Genomic DNA, 20,107 nt, shown 5'->3' on the forward strand with positions numbered 1-20,107 from the left:
CTGGCTTCCCACTTTTTTTGGGTGCGCCAGGAGCATTCACAGCTGAGCTCACTCAGTTTAGCTCAATGCTGACTAGCTATTTTCAAATAGCCAATCAAGGGGTCTGTTCTTAAGCACTTCCTGTGTTATTGAAAAGCCTTGACAGGCGGGTCAGTGTTTAGCCGGAATGAGGGCACACTTTCTGGAATTTGCCTGCCACATGGCCAAATGTTGTTTTCACTTTGTGTGCACTATAGAACGAAGCATCTGCCTGGGTTGCTAGTGATGATGATGAAGAGGAGGGGAGTAGCGTAAGCAGCCAAAATATTTCACTTGTAGCATTAGGGGCAATTAGAAGGATGTTCTGTGCTTTTAATCTCTGATTAAATGTAATCTATTTCCTGAGTCCAGTCCATTCAGGGGGCTTACAAGACCATACACCACCAAACCCATATGGACCAAATGTAAATTTAAGTTGATCAACTCAGCACAATATATGTATGGATTCGCTGTGCGATTCATAGTTGAGTTTGTTTTCACATCACTGTTAGTTTTATAGAAGATTGGACATTAGTAGTGTGTAAATAATTGTGTATTCAGACCGGATCAATGGCAATTCTACTGAGTGGTCCAACCCTATTAACCTCTGTCCACTGACTGGGTGGCCATCTCAGAGAAAAAAACAGCTTTTAACTCAATTAAATCATTTAGGGGCTGTTCTAACTCTTTATCCATATTAACACATTTAAATCTGTTTGGCCACAGGCCAAGATTCATGCCATGTTAAAGACTGCTCTGCTAAGACATACTTAACTTACTCATAAATCACCTAGCCATCAAAACAGCAGTCTTTGTTCCCATGTCATAATAATTATTCACACAACCCCCCCCCATTAAGATGTTTTAATGTTAAGTAGACGATGATGATCAAACCCCTCTCTCTCTCTTAGTCTTCTACCCCTGGGAACCATTCAAACCCACATTCTCTTGCTCCCACTGGGCTTCTCAATACACTAGCCATTCGTTTTGCTGTGAGGACATGCTGTCCTTCACTGTTGACTGTCTGAATGAGCCTATAAATGCCATTAGGCAACCAACTCACATATTGAATATTCATGTCTGTTGCTCACAACCACTGTGGTGAATTTGGATGTCTTATTTTCCATGCAAAAACTCAATTGTACCATTTATGGAGTGGCATGTTGGTTAGTATTGCTTACTTACTTACTGGTTAATCATAAGGCAAACATAAAGACTGGTTTACTAGGCTATACTTAGGACTACACAGTAGTGTGTAGGTTTGTTCTGTTTGCATCTTCTGAAATCCCCTGGCTACGTGTGGTACCCCAGACTGTGACATATATTTAACAATAAGACAAGGGGGGTGTGGTATATGGCCAATATACCATGACTAAGGGCTATTCTAATGCACGACGCATCACGCAGTGCCTGGACACAGCCCTTAGCTGTGGTATATTAGCTCGTATACCACAAACCCCCGAGGGGCCTTATTGCTATTATAAACTGGTTACCAAGGTAATTAGAACAGTAAAAATAAATGTTTCGTCATAGCCGTGGAATCGGTCTGATATACCACGGCTGTCAGCCAGTCAACATTCAGGGCTCGACCCACCCAGTTTATAATATTGTAATAGAGTATGAATATTTATGTGACCTTTTCTTCTTTTTGTCTTTTTTACAGTCCCATAGAATCCTGTCAGAATTTCTACAAAGATTTCACGTTACAGATCGACATGTTCTTCAATGTCTTCTTCCTCCTCTACTTTGGCTTGCGGGTAAGTACTAAAGCCCTATAAACGCCACGTGCACACACACCCATCTCTCTAATGGTGGGAGCTGTATTGACATAGTACTGACTTGGTGCCCAAAGCCATTGGAGAAAAAGCCTGCCTGAAACCCTCGATGAATGAATAAAGTGCTAAGCTGCTTATTCAGCCACAACTCCACATGAATCACAACACTGACTATTCACAAACATCATGCTGTATGTCAGGGAAGGATGTCAGGAAAGTGATCTAGAAACAGCCCTCGCCTGAGGGTTAACATGTTTTATACAACATGTGGGTCCTGAATGCTGATGGGTTAAAACCACGTTCGAGACGGTTTCTATTCCACAAGTTACTTAAGTGATAAGGCCCTAGAAGCCGGTGTTTGGAGGATATATTGGCACATGTGTTGTTAGGCCCGAGACGAAGTCAAGTGCCGGCAAACCGTACCAATATATCCTCCAAACACCGGCTTCAAGGGGAGTATCACTTTTATACAATGGGTTACCAACATAAGAACATAAGAACAAAAATAGGTGACAGGTTTGAATCCTGAGCAGAAGGCCTGAATGCACTGTACATCTTATACTTAGATACAGTATATGAAATGCATGTATTATGTTGCTATATGCTCAAGGTTCAAATAATACAATAAGAACTATACTTGAACTCTATAAAATAAAATAATTAGATTTAAGTTTAACACCTCTGTTTTCCATTCAGCGATGATCTTTATGAGATAATAGCACATTGTAAAGTGGCCATAAATGCTCCTGATAACTGTTAAAATACATTATGATGGCGTCGTAAGTCATTGTACCTACAGCCTGCTATGAACTGAATGAGAAATAGAAGCAACACATTTAACCTGCGACATGGATTTTAAGGAATGTGTTACCCCCATGAATTGTTACTTCTATGTCTCCCTTCAGTTCATAGCAGCCAATGAGAAGTCTTCCAATACATCAGTTTTTAGTACAAATAAACGACAACATTTGTTTGTTGAGTTTTGTTTTTGGTCAAAAAAGACCGAAATCAACCGGAATTTATTTATTTATTGAGGTAATCCGTTTCCAAGTATTCTCACAAATACATTTTTAAAAAGATGCATGTGATCGTGTCTCAATGTTCAGTAATCCAGGTATGAAATTGTTGAAATACAATCTCTTTTTGAGCTTAGTTGTGGTCAATTTGCATAGTACAAATTATTATAATTATGTTCCCTTCCCCCGACGATCTGCTCCGACAAAAATCATCCTGCGGCTGATTCTAGTTGCCTTCCCCTGTAATACACAATAACTGCATCAACATAATACAGTATACGTGCAGGCTTTAAGTGAAGTGTTCCCCTTCTATTTCTCCTTCAGTTCATAGCAGCCAATGATAAGCTGTGGTTCTGGCTGGAGGTCAACTCAGTGGTGGACTTCTTCACTGTTCCTCCTGTCTTCGTATCTGTCTACTTGAACAGGAGCTGGCTGGGTAAGGACAAACCTTTTTCTCCTTCTACATTTCTCTCCATTTCTCTTCAATGACTCGGAGCAGTGAGAGAGCTATTTATATGGCAAAATATTGTACCTGGAAAACTTAATGTCATGACAGCTCTTAGTTGCCATCTATTGGACATTCTTTGCACAGCGCCCTCCACAGGTTCTGCCTGGGAAACATACATTACATTTACATTTACATTTAAGTCATTTAGCAGACGCTCTTATCCAGAGCGACTTACAAATTGGTGCATTCACCTTATGACATCCAGTGGAACAACCACTTTACAATAGTGCATCTAAATATTTTAAGGGGGGGGTGAGAAGGATTACTTTATCCTATCCTAGGTATTCCTTAAAGAGGTGGGGTTTCAGGTGTCTCCGGAAGGTGGTGATTGACTCCGCTGTCCTGGCGTCGTGAGGGAGTTTGTTCCACCATTGGGGAGCCAGAGCAGCGAACAGTTTTGACTGAGCTGAGCGGGAACTGTACTTCCTCAGTGGTAGGGAGGCGAGCAGGCCAGAGGTGGATGAACGCAGTGCCCTTATTTGGGTGTAGGGCCTGATCAGAGCCTGGAGGTACTGAGGTGCCGTTCCCCTCACAGCTCCGTAGGCAAGCACCATGGTCTTGTAGCGGATGCGAGCTTCAACTGGAAGCCAGTGGAGAGAGCGGAGGAGCGGGGTGACGTGAGAGAACTTGGGAAGGTTGAACACTAGACGGGCTGCGGCGTTCTGGATGAGTTGTAGGGGTTTAATGGCACAGGCAGGGAGCCCAGCCAACAGCGAGTTGCAGTAATCCAGACGGGAGATGACAAGTGCCTGGATTAGGACCTGCGCCGCTTCCTGTGTGAGGCAGGGTCGTACTCTGCGGATGTTGTAGAGCATGAACCTACAGGAACGGGCCACCGCCTTGATATTAGTTGAGAACGACAGTTTGTTGTCCAGGATCACGCCAAGGTTCTTAGCGCTCTGGGAGGAGGACACAATGGAGTTGTCAACCGTGATGGCGAGATCATGGAACGGGCAGTCCTTCCCCGGGAGGAAGAGCAGCTCCGTCTTGCCGAAGTTCAGCTTGAGGTGGTGATCCGTCATCCACACTGATATGTCTGCCAGACATGCAGAGATGCGATTCGCCACCTGGTCATCAGAAGGGGGAAAGGAGAAGATTAATTGTGTGTCGTCTGCATAGCAATGATAGGAGAGACCATGTGAGGTTATGACAGAGCCAAGTGACTTGGTGTATAGCGAGAATAGGAGAGGGCCTAGAACAGAGCCCTGGGGACACCAGTGGTGAGAGCGCGTGGTGAGGAGACAGATTCTCGCCACGCCACCTGGTAGGAGCGACCTGTCAGGTAGGACGCAATCCAAGCGTGGGCCGCGCCGGAGATGCCCAACTCGGAGAGGGTGGAGAGGAGGATCTGATGGTTCACAGTATCGAAGGCAGCCGATAGGTCTAGAAGGATGAGAGCAGAGGAGAGAGAGTTAGCTTTAGCGGTGCGGAGCGCCTCCGTGATACAGAGAAGAGCAGTCTCAGTTGAATGACTAGTCTTGAAACCTGACTGATTTGGATCAAGAAGGTCATTCTGAGAGAGATAGCGGGAGAGCTGACCAAGGACGGCACGTTCAAGAGTTTTGGAGAGAAAAGAAAGAAGGGATACTGGTCTGTAGTTGTTGACATCGGAGGGATCGAGTGTAGGTTTTTTCAGAAGGGGTGCAACTCTCGCTCTCTTGAAGACGGAAGGGACGTAGCCAGCGGTCAGGGATAAGTTGATGAGCGAGGTGAGGTAAGGGAGAAGGTCTCCGGAAATGGTCTGGAGAAGAGAGGAGGGGATAGGGTCGAGCGGGCAGGTTGTTGGGCGGCCGGCCGTCACAAGACGCGAGATTTCATCTGGAGAGAGAGGGGAGAAAGAGGTCAGAGCACAGGGTAGGGCAGTGTGAGCAGAACCAGCGGTGTTGTTTGACTTAGCAAACGAGGATCGGATGTCGTCGATCTTCTTTTCAAAATGGTTGACGAAGTCATCTGCAGAGAGGGAGGAGGGGGGAGGGGGAGGAGGATTCAGGAGGGAGGAGAGAATGTGGCAAAGAGCTTCCTAGGGTTAGAGGCAGATGCTTGGAATTTAGAGTGGTAGAAAGTGGCTTTAGCAGCAGAGACAGAGGAGGAAAATGTAGAGAGGAGGGAGTGAAAGGATGCCAGGTCCGCAGGGAGGCGAGTTTTCCTCCATTTCCGCTCGGCCTTCCGGAGCCCTGTTCTGTGAGCTCGCATTGAGTCGTCAAGCCACGGAGCGGGAGGGGAGGACCGAGCCGGCCTGGAAGATAGGGGACATAGAGAGTCAAAGGATGCAGAAAGGGAGGAGAGGAGGGTTGAGGAGGCAGAATCAGGAGATAGGTTGGAGAAGGTTTGAGCAGAGGGAAGAGATGATAGGATGGAAGAGGAGAGAGTAGCGGGGGAGAGAGAGCGAAGGTTGGGACGGCGCGATACCATCCGAGTAGGGGCAGTGTGGGAAGTGTTGGATGAGAGCGAGATGGAAAAGGATACAAGGTAGTGGTCGGAGACTTGGAGGGGAGTTGCAATGAGGTTAGTGGAAGAACAGCATCTAGTAAAGATGAGGTCGAGCGTATTGCCTGCCTTGTGAGTAGGGGGGAAGGTGAGAGGGTGAGGTCAAAAGAGGAGAGGAGTGGAAAGAAGGAGGCAGAGAGGAATGAGTCAAAGGTAGACGTGGGGAGGTTAAAGTCGCCCAGAACTGTGAGAGGTGAGCCGTCCTCAGGAAAGGAGCTTATCAAGGCATCAAGCTCATTGATGAACTCTCCGAGGGGACCTGGAGGGCGATAAATGATAAGGATGTTAAGCTTGAAAGGGCTGGTAACTGTGACAGCATGAAATTCAAAGGAGGCGATAGACAGATGGGTAAGGGGAGAAAGAGAGAATGACCACATGGGAGAGATAAGGATCCCTATGCCACCACCCCGCTGACCAGAAGCTCTCGGGTGTGCGAGAACACGTGGGCGGACGAAGAGAGAGCAGTAGGAGTAGCAGTGTTATCTGTGGTGATCCATGTTTCTGTCAGTGCCAAGAAGTCGAGGGACTGGAGGGAGGCATAGGCTGAGATGAACTCTGCCTTGTTGGCTGCAGATCGGCAGTTCCAGAGGCTACCGGAGACCTGGAACTCCACGTGGGTCGTGCGCGCTGGGACCACCAGATTAGGGTGGCAGCGGCCACGCGGTGTGGAGCGTTTGTATGGTCTGTGCAGAGAGGAGAGAACAGGGATAGACAGACACATAGTTGACAGGCTACAGAAGAGGCTACGCTAATGGCCTGGATTGTATCATGGCTGACTTTTCTCAGTAGGCTATGCAGCAGTAGCGTGGTGACGCTATCGTTAGCATTGGCTCGCTATACAGGATGATGAAAAGGGTTGAAATTGGCTTCTGTTATAATTAGCCGTTCTCTGCGCTCCCACTACATTATACTGTAGTTTGATGGAAAAGAAGACCGAGCCCAGCCAACAGCGAATGTTACTATAACAATAGGGAAAGTTGCAATGGAGTCCCAAATTTGGTTTACATTTGAATTGCAAAAAAAAAATCATGATAAAGTGTTTAGGGGGAAAAAAAGAGAAGTTGCCATTTTAACATTCTCAGAACGTCCCTACTAACGTCCCTACTAACGTTCTTAGAATGCAGAGGTAACCAGAAAGTGTTTACTGGGAGGTAGCTCTCCTCTGCAGGGAGTCTTGAATCATCCTCTTTATTTCTGGAGGTAGTTGAAAAAGGAAACTGGGAGGGAAGCCATTGTTTTGAGATGGCCTAGATTCTCCTCTCCGCACCATGAATATGCATTCATAAATGATGTATGTGTTTATCTATTCATACTGGGGAAGCCAGTGAGATTAAAAAATCACTTTGAAGGAGAATGTGTCAGATAACACAGAAGAATTACACCCCCGAACAGCCCACTCACGTCACATGTTGTTTGTGTAGAGGCGGATGGACACGTTCTGTACGTCAGACAGTGTATTTTAGGGTCATCTGGTCATAAACGGTCCCACACACACACACCACGTGTGTGAAATAGAATGTGTGTTTGCACTAGCGTACATTACATGTTTGGTTATTGCTGTGTGATTGTGTGTTGATGTGTTTTAAGTGTTTGTTACGTAGCAACAGCTATGACTGTCCCAGCTATCCATTTCTTTATTGATTTTATTGAACATTTATTTAACTAGGCAAGTCAGTTAAGAACACATTTTTATTTACAATGACGGCCTACCAAATGGCAAAAGGCCTCCTGTGGGGACGGGGCTGGGCTTAAAAATAAAATGAAATAAAAATATAGGACAAAACACACGTCACAACAAGAGAGACAAAACAACACTAAATAAAGAGAGACCTAAGGCAACAACATAGTATGACAGTAACACATGACAACAACATGGCAGCAGTACAACATGACAACAAAATGGCAGCAGCACAACAACGCAGCAGCACAACATGGTAGCAGCACAACATGGTAGCAGCACAAAACACGGTACAAACATTATTGGGCACAGACAACAGCACACAGGGCAAGAAGGTAGAGACAACAATGCATCACGCAATCCATTGACTGGGTCCACACCAGAAAACACTGTGCCATAACTGTGGCCTATACGGTGCTACAGTGCCATGCATGTCAAATTCTCCGTTATCAACTGGTTGATATCAGAGGGGCCTCTAACTAGGGGCAGGGTATTAGGACAAGGTATTATTAGGATGAGTTGGTACTGGAAATATCAGGTCTGCAGGAAATTAGAAGGTAGGGAATTATAGCAACATGACAATGATTGACAACAGGAGGGATTCCAATTATAGCTACATAGTCCAATGCTTGATCTGGTACTGTAGATGTGTTATCAGGTAGATATTACATCAGACTCTAGGGTTAGAGTTAGCTGTAGATATTACATCAGACTCCAGGATTAGAGTTAGCTGTAGATATTACATCAGACTCTAGGATTAGAGTTAGCTGTAGATGTTACATCAGACTCTATGATTAGAGTTAGCTGTAGATATTACATCAGACTCCAGGATTAGAGTTAGCTGTAGATATTACATCAGACTCTAGGGTTAGAGTTAGCTGTAGATATTACATCAGACTCTAGGGTTAGAGTTAGCTGTAGATATTACATCAGACTCCAGGATTAGAGTTAGCTATAGATATTACATCAGACTCTAGGATTAGAGTTAGCTGTAGATGTTACATCAGACTCTAGGATTAGAGTTAGCTGTAGATATTACATCAGACTCCAGGATTAGAGTTAGCTATAGATATTACATCAGACTCTAGGATTAGAGTTAGCTGTAGATATTACATCAGACTCTAGGATTAGAGTTAGCTATAGATATTACATCAGACTCTAGGATTAGAGTTAGCTGTAGATGTTACATCAGACTCTAGGATTAGAGTTAGCTGTAGATATTACATCAGACTCCAGGATTAGAGTTAGCTGTAGATATTACATCAGACTCTAGGGTTAGAGTTAGCTGTAGATGTTACATCAGACTCTAGGGTTAGAGTTAGCTGTAGACATTACATCAGAATCCAGGGTTAGAGTTAGCTGTAGATATTACATCAGACTCCAGGGTTGGAGTTAGTTGTAGATGTTACATCAGACTCTAGGGTTAGAGTTAGCTGTAGATATTACATCAGACTCTAGGATTAGAGTTAGCTGTAGATTAGACTCCAGGGTTAGAGTTAGCTGTAGATATTACATCAGACTCCAGGGTTAGAGTTAGCTGTAGATATTACATCAGACTCTAGGGTTAGAGTTAGCTGTAGATGTTACATCAGACTCTAGGGTTAGAGTTAGCTGTAGATATTACATCAGACTCTAGGGTTAGAGTTAGCTGTATATATTACATCAGACTCTAGGATTAGAGTTAGCTGTAGATATTACATCAGACTCCAGGGTTAGAGTTAGTTAGACTCTAGGGTTAGATTAGCTGTAGATATTACATCAGACTCCAGGATTAGAGTTAGCTATAGATATTACATCAGACTCTAGGATTAGAGTTAGCTGTAGATGTTACATCAGACTCTAGGATTAGAGTTAGCTGTAGATATTACATCAGACTCCAGGATTAGAGTTAGCTATAGATATTACATCAGACTCTAGGATTAGAGTTAGCTGTAGATATTACATCAGACTCTAGGATTAGAGTTAGCTGTAGATATTACATCAGACTCCAGGGTTAGAGTTAGCTGTAGATATTACATCAGACTCCAGGGTTAGAGTTAGCTGTAGATATTACATCAGACTCTAGGGTTAGAGTTATTACATCAGACTCTAGGGTTAGAGTTAGCTGTAGATATTACATCAGACTCTAGGGTTAGAGTTAGCTGTATATATTACATCAGACTCTAGGATTAGAGTTAGCTGTAGATATTACATCAGACTCCAGGGTTAGAGTTAGCTGTAGATATTACATCAGACTCTAGGGTTAGAGTTAGCTGTAGATCAGACTTTAGAGTTAGCTATCAGACTCTAGGATTAGAGTTAGCTGTAGATATTACATCAGACTCTAGGGTTAGAGTTAGCTGTAGATATTACATCAGACTCCAGGATTAGAGTTAGCTATAGATATTACATCAGACTCTAGGATTAGAGTTAGCTGTAGATATTACTCAGACTCTAGATAGATATTACATCAGACTCTAGGAGAGCTGTAGATGTTACATCAGACTCTAGGATTAGAGTTAGCTGTAGATATTACATCAGACTCTAGGATTAGAGTTAGCTGTAGATATTACATCAGACTCTAGGGTTAGAGTTAGCTGTAGATATTACATCAGACTCTAGGGTTAGAGTTAGCTGTAGAGGGACTTAGGGTTAGTTAGCTGTAGATATTACATCAGACTCCAGGGTTAGAGTTAGCTGTAGATATTACATCAGACTCTAGGGTTAGAGTTAGCTGTAGATATTACATCAGACTCTAGGGTTAGAGTTAGCTGTAGATATTACATCAGACTCTAGGGTTAGAGTTAGCTGTAGATATTACATCAGACTCCAGGGTTAGAGTTAGCTGTAGATATTACATCAGACTCTAGGGTTAGAGTTAGCTGTAGATATTACATCAGACTCTAGGATTAGAGTTAGCTGTAGATATTACATCAGACTCCAGGGTTAGAGTTAGCTGTAGATATTACATCAGACTCTAGGATTAGAGTTAGCTGTAGATATTACATCAGACTCCAGGGTTAGAGTTAGCTGTAGATATTACATCAGACTCTAGGATTAGAGTTAGCTGTAGATATTAGGGTTATCAGACTCCAGGGTTAGAGTTAGCTGTAGATATTACATCAGACTCTAGGATTAGAGTTAGCTGTAGATATTACATCAGACTCCAGGGTTAGAGTTAGCTGTAGATATTACATCAGACTCTAGGATTAGAGTTAGCTGTAGATATTATATCAGACTCCAGGGTTAGAGTTAGCTGTAGATGTTACATCAGACTCTAGGATTAGAGTTAGATATTACATATAGCTGTAGATATTACATCTCAATTAAGAGTACAGATTATTGTATGGGACAACATACAAATGTTTTAAAAAACATTTAGTTCATGTATTTATTGGTTTCTTATCATTTTGATAAGAGATGAAAATGTAATGGTTTGAAGGTTGTTTCTAAAAAAAAAAGAATCTAAATGTACCAATTTTAAGGTTGTGTCATTAGATTTGGGGTGTGGTGGGTTGCAAGAAATTCTTGCGGAGATAAAAGTGGTCCCCAGAAATTCTGCTGGAAAAATGTGTCTCTGTTGAACAAGTTTCAATACCACTGTTCCAACGGTACTGTAGAGGTATCAGGTACGCGTTACACCAGACTCCAGGTCCAACATGAATCATCTGTCCAGTGGTTGGTGACTGAGTGACATGTCCCCACATCCATCTCTATTGAGTTAGGCTCCAGTGGGTAGTTGACAAATTTGCAAAGGCTTCACTGATAGAAAGATCCATCAATGGTTTGAGTGGACATCAATTCTATTTCCATCTCACTAATTGTGTTTTGTCTCCAGTCGTCTGTTTCAGAGGGAAACAATGATGATGTTAACACAGTTTTATATCAACTCCTGTGGACTCATTCAGTTTTCTCTCTCTGTGTGACTAAATGCTATGCAACACACGCACGCACGCACGCACGCACGCACGCACGCACGCACGCACGCACGCACGCACGCACGCACGCACGCACACACACACACACACACACACACACACACACACACACACACACACACACACACACACACACACACACACACACACACACACACACACACACACACTACTAGGTGATAGCAGATCATAATTGTTACATCACATTTGAGTAGCCTACTTTATTCTCCACCAGAGGTCTATCCTCTCTATGCATTTCTCAGTAATGTTCATTCACCTTCTGCCAAATTGGCTTTAAATTAAGAGGGTAGAGAAACGTGCGGCTAATCTAAAAAGACACGCAGCGTTCCTACATGGAAATAAGAAATTCATCTTCTTAAACTACGTGAAGTGGGTATCTCTCCCTCGAGAGCGAGAAGGCCATAGCCAGGCTAGCTGTGTTGGATTAGCATACAAACGGCTCTTTGAAAGATGCCAAGCTAGCTGTTAGCCCCAGAGACCCCAATCCTCAAGCCCCTCATCCTCTCCCCAATTAATTCCAGTCATGCTAGGGCTTCACTGCCTTTCTTTCTCTCGTAGAAAGAGCAGAACTTGTGTAGGATGTTAAGGCAGCTTTTAAATGACACAGTAGAACTGTATAAATATAGGACTTACTAGAGACTGTATAAATATAGGACTTACTAGAGAATGTATAAATATAGGAGTAACTAGAGACTGTGAATACAGGAGTAACTAGAGACTATAAATATAGGAGTAACTAGAGACTGTATAAATATAGGACTTACTAGAGACTGTATAAATATAGGAGTAACTAGAGACTGTGAATACAGGAGTAACTAGAGACTATAAATATAGGAGTAACTAGAGACTGTATAAATATAGGACTTACTAGAGACTGTATAAATATAGGAGTAACTAGAGACTGTAAATACAGAAGTAACTAGAGACTATAAATATAGGAGTAACTATATAGACTGTATAAATATAGGAGTAACTATATAGACTGTATAAATATAGGAGTAACTATATAGACTGTATAAATATAGGAATAACGAGACTGTATAAATATAGGAGTAACTATATAGACTGTATAAATATAGGAGTAACTATATAGACTGTATAAATATAGGAATAACAAGACTGTATAAATATAGGAGTAACTATATAGACTGTATAAATATACTCTGATTAAATGTCAGGAATTGTGAAAAACTGAGTTTAAATGTATTCGGCTAAGGTTTATGTAAACTTCCAATTTCAACTGTATATAGGAGTAACTAGAGACTATAAATATAGGAGTAACTATATAGACTGTATAAATATAGTCGTAACTACAGTGGGGCAAAAAAGTATTTAGTCAGCCACCAATTGTGCAAGTTCTCCCACTTAAAAAGATGAGCGAGGCCTGTAATTTTCAACTATGACAGACAAAATGAGAAAAAAACAGAAAATCACATTGTATGATTTTTTATGAATTTATTTGCAAATTATGGTGGAAAATAAGTATTTGGTCACCTACAAACAAGCAAGATTTCTGGCTCTCACAGACCTGTAACTTATTCTTTAAGAGGCTCCTCTGTCCTCCACTCGTTACCTGTATTAATGGCACCTGTTTGAACTTGTTATCAGTATAAAAGACACCTGTCCACAACCTCAAACAGTCACACTCCAAACTCCACTATGGCCAAGACCAAAGAGCTGTCAAAGGACACCAGAAACAAAATTGTAGACCTGCACCAGGCTGGGATGACTGAATCTCCAATAGGTAAGCAGCTTGGTTTGAAGAAATCAACTGTGGGAGCAATTATTAGGAAATGGAAGACATACAAGACCACTGATAATCTCCCTCGATCTGGGGCTCCACGCAAGATCTCACGCCGTGGGGTCAAAATAATCACAAGAACGGTGAGCAAATATCCCAGAACCGCACATGGGGGACCTAGTGAATGACCTGCAGAGAGCTGGAACCAAATTAACAAACGTCTACCATCAGTAACACACTACGCTGACAGGGACTCAAATCCTGCAGTGCCAGACGTGTCCCCTTGCTTAAGCCAGTACATGTCCAGGCCCATCTGAAGTTTGCTAGAGAGCATTTGGATGATCCAGAAGAAGATTGGGAGAATGTCATGTGGTCAGATGAAACCAAAATATAACTTTTTTGTTAAAAACTCAACTCGTCGTGTTTGGAGGACAAAGACTGCTGAGTTACATCCAAAGAACACCATACCTACTGTGAAGCATGGGGGTGGAAACATGCTTTGGGGCTGTTTTTCTGCAAAGGGACCAGGACGACTGATCCATGTCAAGGAAAGAATGAATGGGGCCATATATCGTGAGATTTTGAGTGAAAACCTCCTTCCATCAGCAAGGGCATTGAAAATGAAACATGGCTGGGTCTTTCAGCATGACAATGATCCCAAACACACCGCCCAGGCAACGAAGGAGTGGCTTCGTAAGAAGCATTTCAAGGTCCTGGAGTGGCCTAGCCAGTCTCCAGATCTCAACCCCATAGAAAATCTTTGGAGGGAGTTGAAAGTCCGTGTTGCCCAGCAACAGCCCCAAAACATCACTGCTCTAGAGGAGATCTGCATGGAGGAATGGGCCAAAATACCAGCAACAGTGTGTGAAAACCTTGTGAAGACTTACAGAAAACGTTTGACCTCTGTCATTGCCAACAAAGGGTACATAACAAAGTATTGAGAAACTTTTGTTATTGACCAAATACTTATTTTCCACCATAATTTGCAAATAAATTAATAAAAAATCCTACAATGTGATTTTTTGGATTTTTTTACCTCATTTTGTCTGTAATAGTTGAAGTGTACCTATGATGAAAATGACAGGCCTCTCGTCTTTTTAAGTTGGAGAACTTGCACAATTGGTGGCAGACTAAATACTTTTTTGCCCCACTGTATATAGACTGTTTAAACACAGGAGTAACTAGAGACTATAAATATAGGAGTAACTATATAGACTGCATAAATATACAATTAACTGTATATAAACACAGGAGTAACTAGAGACTATAAATATAGGAGTAACTATATAGACTGTATAAATATACAATTAACTGTATATAAATATGTATATCCGCAGAGTACGACCCTGCCTCACACAGGAAGCGGCGCAGGTCCTAATCCAGGCACTTGTCATCTCCCGTCTGGATTACTGCAACTCGCTGTTGGCTGGGTTCCCTGCCTGTGCCATTAAACCCCTTCAACTCATCCAGAACGCCGCAGCCCGTCTGGTGTTCAACCTTCCCAAGTTCTCTCACGTCACCCCGCTCCTTCGTTCTCTCCACTGGCTTCCAGTTGAAGCTCGCATCCGCTACAAGACCATGGTGCTTGCCTACGGAGCTGTGAGGGGAACGGCACCTCAGTACCTCCAGGCTCTGATCAGGCCCTACACCCAAACAAGGGCACTGCGTTCATCCACCTCTGGCCTGCTCGCCTCCCTACCACTGAGGAAGTACAGCTCCCGCTCAGCCCAGTCAAAACTGTTCGCTGCTCTGGCCCCCCAATGGTGGAACAAACTCCCTCACGATGCCAGGACAGCGGAGTCAATCACCACCTTCCGGAGACACCTGAAACCCCACCTCTTTAAGGAATACCTAGGATAGGATAAGTAATCCCTCTCACCCCCCCCCTTTAAGATTTAGATGCACTATTGTAAAGTGACTGTTCCACTGGATGTCATAAGGTGAACGCACCAATTTGTAAGTCGCTCTGGATAAGAGCGTCTGCTAAATGACTTAAATGTAATGTAAATGTAAAATGTATATAAATATAGGAGTAACTAGAGACTGTAAATATAGGAGTAACTAGAGTCTATATACATATAGGAGTAACTACTGTTTATAGAGTGTATAAATATAGGAGTAACTATATAGACTGTATAAATATAGAAGTAACTAGACTGTCAGTATAGGAGTAACTAGAGACTGTAAATATAGGAGTAACTAAAGACTGTAAATATAGGAGTAACTATAGACTCTGTAAATATAGGAGTAACTATATAGACTGTAAACATATAGGAGTAATTGTAGACTCTGTAAATATAGGAGTAACTAGAGACGTTAAATATTGGAGTAACTATATATTGTATAACTATAGGAGTAACTATAGAGTGTATATAGGAGTAACTAGAGACTGTATTTCATTTTAATTTTATTTCACCTTTATTTAACCGGGTAGGCAAGTTCAGAACAAGTTCTCATTTACAATTGCGACCTGGCCAAGATAAAGCAAAGCAGTTTGAAACATACAGTCAATAATAGAGTAGAAACAAGTCTATATACGATGTGAGCAGATGAGGTGAGGGAGGTAAAGTTAAAAAAAGGTTAAAAAAAGACCATTGTGGCAAAGTAAATACAATATAGCAAGTAAAACACTGGAATGGTGGATTTGCAGTGGAAGAATGTGCAAAGTAGAAATAAAAATAATGGGGTGCAAAGGAGCAAAATAGATAAATATAATAAATACAGTAGGGGAGGAGGTAGTTGTTTGGGCTAAATTATAGGTGGGCTATGTACAGGTGCAGTAATCTGTGAGCTGCTCTGACAGCTGGTGCTTAAAGCTAGTGAGGGAGATAAGTGTTTCCAGTTTCAGAGATTTTTGTATTCGTTCCAGTCATTGGCAGCAGAGAACTGGAAGTGGAGGCGGCCAAAGAAAGAATTGGTTTTGGGGGTGACCAGAGAGATATACCTGCTGGAGCGCGTGCTACAGGTGGATGATGCTATGGTGACCAGCGAGCTGAGATAAGTGGGGACTTTACCTAGCAAGGTCTTGTAGATGACATGGAGCCAGTGGGTTTGGCGACGAGTATGAAGCGAGGGCCAGCCAACGAGAGCATACAGGTCGCAATGGTGGGTAGTATATGGGGCTTTGATGACAAAACGGATGGCACTGTGATAGACTTCATCCAATTTGTTGAGTAGGGTATTGGAGGCTATTTTGTAAATTACATCGCCGAAGTTGAGGATTGGTAGGATGGTCAGTTTTACAAGTGTATGTTTGGCAGCATGAGTGAAGGATGCTTTGTTGCGAAATAGGAGGCCAATTCTAGATTTTGCTTTGGATTGGAGATGTTTGATGTAGGTCTGGAAGGAGAGTTTACAGTCTAACCAGACACCTAGGTATTTGTAGTTGTCCACGTATTCTAAGTCAGAGCCGTCCAGAGTAGTGATGTTGGACAGGCGGGCAGGTGCAGGCAGCGATCGGTTGAAGAGCATGCATTTAGTTTTAGTTGTATTTAACAGCAATTGGAGGCCACGGAAGGAGAGTTGTATGGCATTGAAGCTTGCCTGGAGGGTTGTTAACACAGTGTCCAAAGAAGGGCCAAAAGTATTCAGAATGGTGTCGTCTGCGTAGAGGTGGATCAGAGACTCACCAGCAGCAAGAGCGACATCATTGATGTATACAGAGAAGAGAGTCGGTCCAAGAATTGAACCCTGTGGCACCCCCATAGAGACTCCCAGATGTCCGGACAGCAGACCCTCCGATTTGACACACTGAACTCTATCAGAGAAGTAGTTGGTGAACCAGGCGAGGCAATCATTTGAGAAACCAAGGCTGTCGAGTCTGCCAATGAGGGTGTGGTGATTGACAGAGTCAAAAGCCTTGGCCAGATCAATGAATACGGCTGCACAGTAATGTTTCTTATCGATGGCGGTTAAGATATCGTTTAGGACCTTGAGCGTGGCTGAGGTACACCCATGACCAGCTCTGAAACCAGATTGCATAGCAGAGAGGGTGTGGTGAGATTCGAAATGGTCGGTAATCTGTTTGTTGACTTGGCTTTCGAAGACCTTAGAAAGGCAGGGTAGGATAGATATAGGTCTGTAGCAGTTTGGGTCAAGAGTGTCACCCCCTTTGAAAAGGGGGATGACCGCAGCTGCTTTCCAATATTTGGGAATCTCAGACGACACAAAAGAGAGGTTGAACAGGCTAGTAATACGGGTGGCAACAATTTTGGCAGATCATTTTTGAAAGAAAAGGTCCAGATTGTCTAGCCCGGCTGATTTGTAGGGGTCCAGATTTTGCAGCTATTTCAGAACATCAGCTGACTGGATTTGGGAGAAGGAGAAATGGGGAAGGCTTTGGCGAGTTGAGGGGTGCAGTGCTGTTGACCGGGGTATGGGTAGCCAGGTGGAAAGCATGGCTAGCCGTAGAAAAATGCTTCTTGAAATTCTCAATTACAGTGGATTTATCAGTGGTGACAGTGTTTCCTATCTTCAGTGCAGTGGGCAGCTGGGAGGAGGTGTTCTTATTCTCCATGGACTTTACAGTGTCCCAGAACTTCTTTGAGTTAGTGTTGCAGGAAGCAAATTTCTGCTTGAAAAAGCTAGCCTTGGCTTTTCTAACTGCCTGTGTATAATGGTTTCTAGCTTCCCTGAAAAGCTGCATATCATGGGGGCTGTTCGGTGCTAATGCAGAACGCCATAGGATGTTTTTGTGTTGGTTAAGGGCAGTCAGTTCTGGGGAGAACCATGGGCTATATCTGTTCCTGGTTCTAAATTTCTTGAATGGGGCATGCTTATTTAAGATGGTTAGGAAGGCTTTTTTTTAAATAACCAGGCATCCTCTACTGACGGGATGAGATCAATATCCTTCCAGGATACCCAGGCCAGGTCGATTAGAAAGGCCTGCTCGCTGAAGTGTTTCAGGGAGCGTTTGACAGTGATGAGTGGAGGTCGTTTGACCGCTGACCCATTACGGATGCAGGCAATGAGGCAATGATCGCTGAGATCTTGGTTGAAGACAGCAGAGGTGTATTTAGACGGGAAGTTGGTTAGGATGATATCTATGAGAGTACCCGTGTTTACGGCTTTGGGGAGGTATCTGGTAGGTTCATTGATAATTTGTGTGAGATTGAGGGCATCAAGCTTAGATTGTATTTACATCATTTCCCATCAATTCCCATTATTAAAGTGGCTGGAGTTGAGTCAGTGTCAATGTCAGTGTGTTGGCAGCAGCCACTCAATGTTAGTGGTGGCTGTTTAACAGTCTGATGGCCTTGAGATAGAAGCTGTTTTTCAGAGGAGAGGGCTCAGAACGCACCCTTGTGGGGCCCCCGTGTTGAGGATCAGCGGGGAGGAGATGTTGTTGCCTACCCTCACCACCTGGGCGCGGCCCGTCAGGAAGTCCAGTACCCAGTTGCACAGGGCGGGGTCGAGACCCAGGGTCTCGAGCTTGATGACGAGCTTGGAGGGTACTATGGTGTTGAATGCCGAGCTGTAGTCGATGAACAGCATTCTCACATAGGTATTCCTCTTGTCCAGATGGGTTAGGGCAGTGTGCAGTGTGGTTGAGATTGCATCGTCTGTGGACCTATTTGGGCGGTAAGCAAATTGGAGTGGGTCTAAGGTGTCAGGTAGGGTGGAGGTGATATGGTCCTTGACTAGTCTCTCAAAGCACTTCATGATGACGGAAGTGAGTGCTACGGGGCGGTAGTCGTTTAGCTCAGTTACCTTAGCTTTCTTGGGAACAGGAACAATGGTGGCCCTCTTGAAGCATGTGGGAACAGCAGACTGGTATAGGGATTGATTGAATATGTCCGTAAACACACCGGCCAGCTGGTTTGCGCATGCTCTGAGGGCGCGGCTGGGGATGCCGTCAGGGCCTGCAGCCTTGCGAGGGTTAACACGTTTAAATGTCTTACTCACCTCGGCTGCAGTGAAGGAGAGACCGCATGTTTTCGTTGCAGGCCATGTCAGTGGCATTGTATTGTCCTCAAAGCGGGCAAAAAAGTTATTTAGTCTGCCTGGGAGCAAGACATCCTGGTCCGTGACTGGGCTGGGTTTCTTCTTGTAGTCCGTGATTGACTGTAGACCCTGCCACATGCCTCTTGTGTCTGAGCCGTTGAATTGAGATTCTACTTTGTCTCTGTACTGACGCTTAGCTTGTTTGATAGCCTTGCGGAGGGAATAGCTGCACTGTTTGTATTCGGTCATGTTACCAGACACCTTGCCCTGATTAAAAGCAGTGGTTCGCGCTTTCAGTTTCACGCGAATGCTGCCATCAATCCACGGTTTCTGGTTAGGGAAGGTTTTAATCGTTGCTATGGGAACGACATCTTCAACGCACGTTCTTATGAACTCGCACACCGAATCAGCGTATTCGTCAATATTGTTATCTGACGCAATACGAAACATGTCCCAGTCCACGTGATGGAAGCAGTTTTGGAGTGTGGAGTCAGCTTGGTCGGACCAGCGTTGGACAGACCTCAGCGTGGGAGCCTCTTGTTTAAGTTTCTGTCTGTAGGCAGGAATCAACAAAATGGAGTCGTGGTCAGCTTTTCCGAAAGGGGGGCGGGGCATGGCCTTATATGCGTCGCGGGAGTTAGAGTAACAATGATCCAAGGTTTTACCACCCCTGGTTGCGCAATCGATATGCTGATAAAATTTAGGGAGTCTTGTTTTCAGATTAGCTTTGTTAAAATCCCCAGCTACAATGAATGCAGCCTCCGGATAAATGGTTTCCAGTTTGCAAAGAGTTAAATAAAGTTCGTTCAGAGCCATCGATGTGTCTGCTTGGGGGGGGGGGGGGGATATATACGGCTGTAATTATAATCAAAGAGAATTCTCTTGGTAGATAATGCGGTCTACATTTGATTGTGAGGAATTCTAAATCAGGTGAACAGAAGGATTTGAGTTCCTGTATGTTTCTTTCATCACACCATGTCTCGTTCGTCATGAGGCATACGCC

General features: G+C 43.6%; 1 protein-coding gene across 3 annotated transcripts in view; it reads left to right on the plus strand.

Moving 5' to 3' along the window:
- LOC124041120 (calcium-activated potassium channel subunit alpha-1-like) overlaps positions 1-20,107 on the plus strand; it is a 342,355-nt gene that overhangs the window by 197,396 nt on the left and 124,852 nt on the right. For all 3 annotated transcript variants that reach the window (XM_046358328.1, XM_046358326.1, XM_046358327.1), the window contains exons 4-5: positions 1,682-1,775; positions 3,134-3,245. In XM_046358328.1, the coding sequence (XP_046214284.1) occupies positions 1,682-1,775; positions 3,134-3,245 (206 nt within the window). The remainder of the gene's footprint in view (positions 1-1,681; positions 1,776-3,133; positions 3,246-20,107) is intronic.

This window comes from Oncorhynchus gorbuscha, linkage group LG08, assembly GCF_021184085.1.
Source record: "Oncorhynchus gorbuscha isolate QuinsamMale2020 ecotype Even-year linkage group LG08, OgorEven_v1.0, whole genome shotgun sequence".
Taxonomy (NCBI): domain Eukaryota; kingdom Metazoa; phylum Chordata; class Actinopteri; order Salmoniformes; family Salmonidae; genus Oncorhynchus; species Oncorhynchus gorbuscha.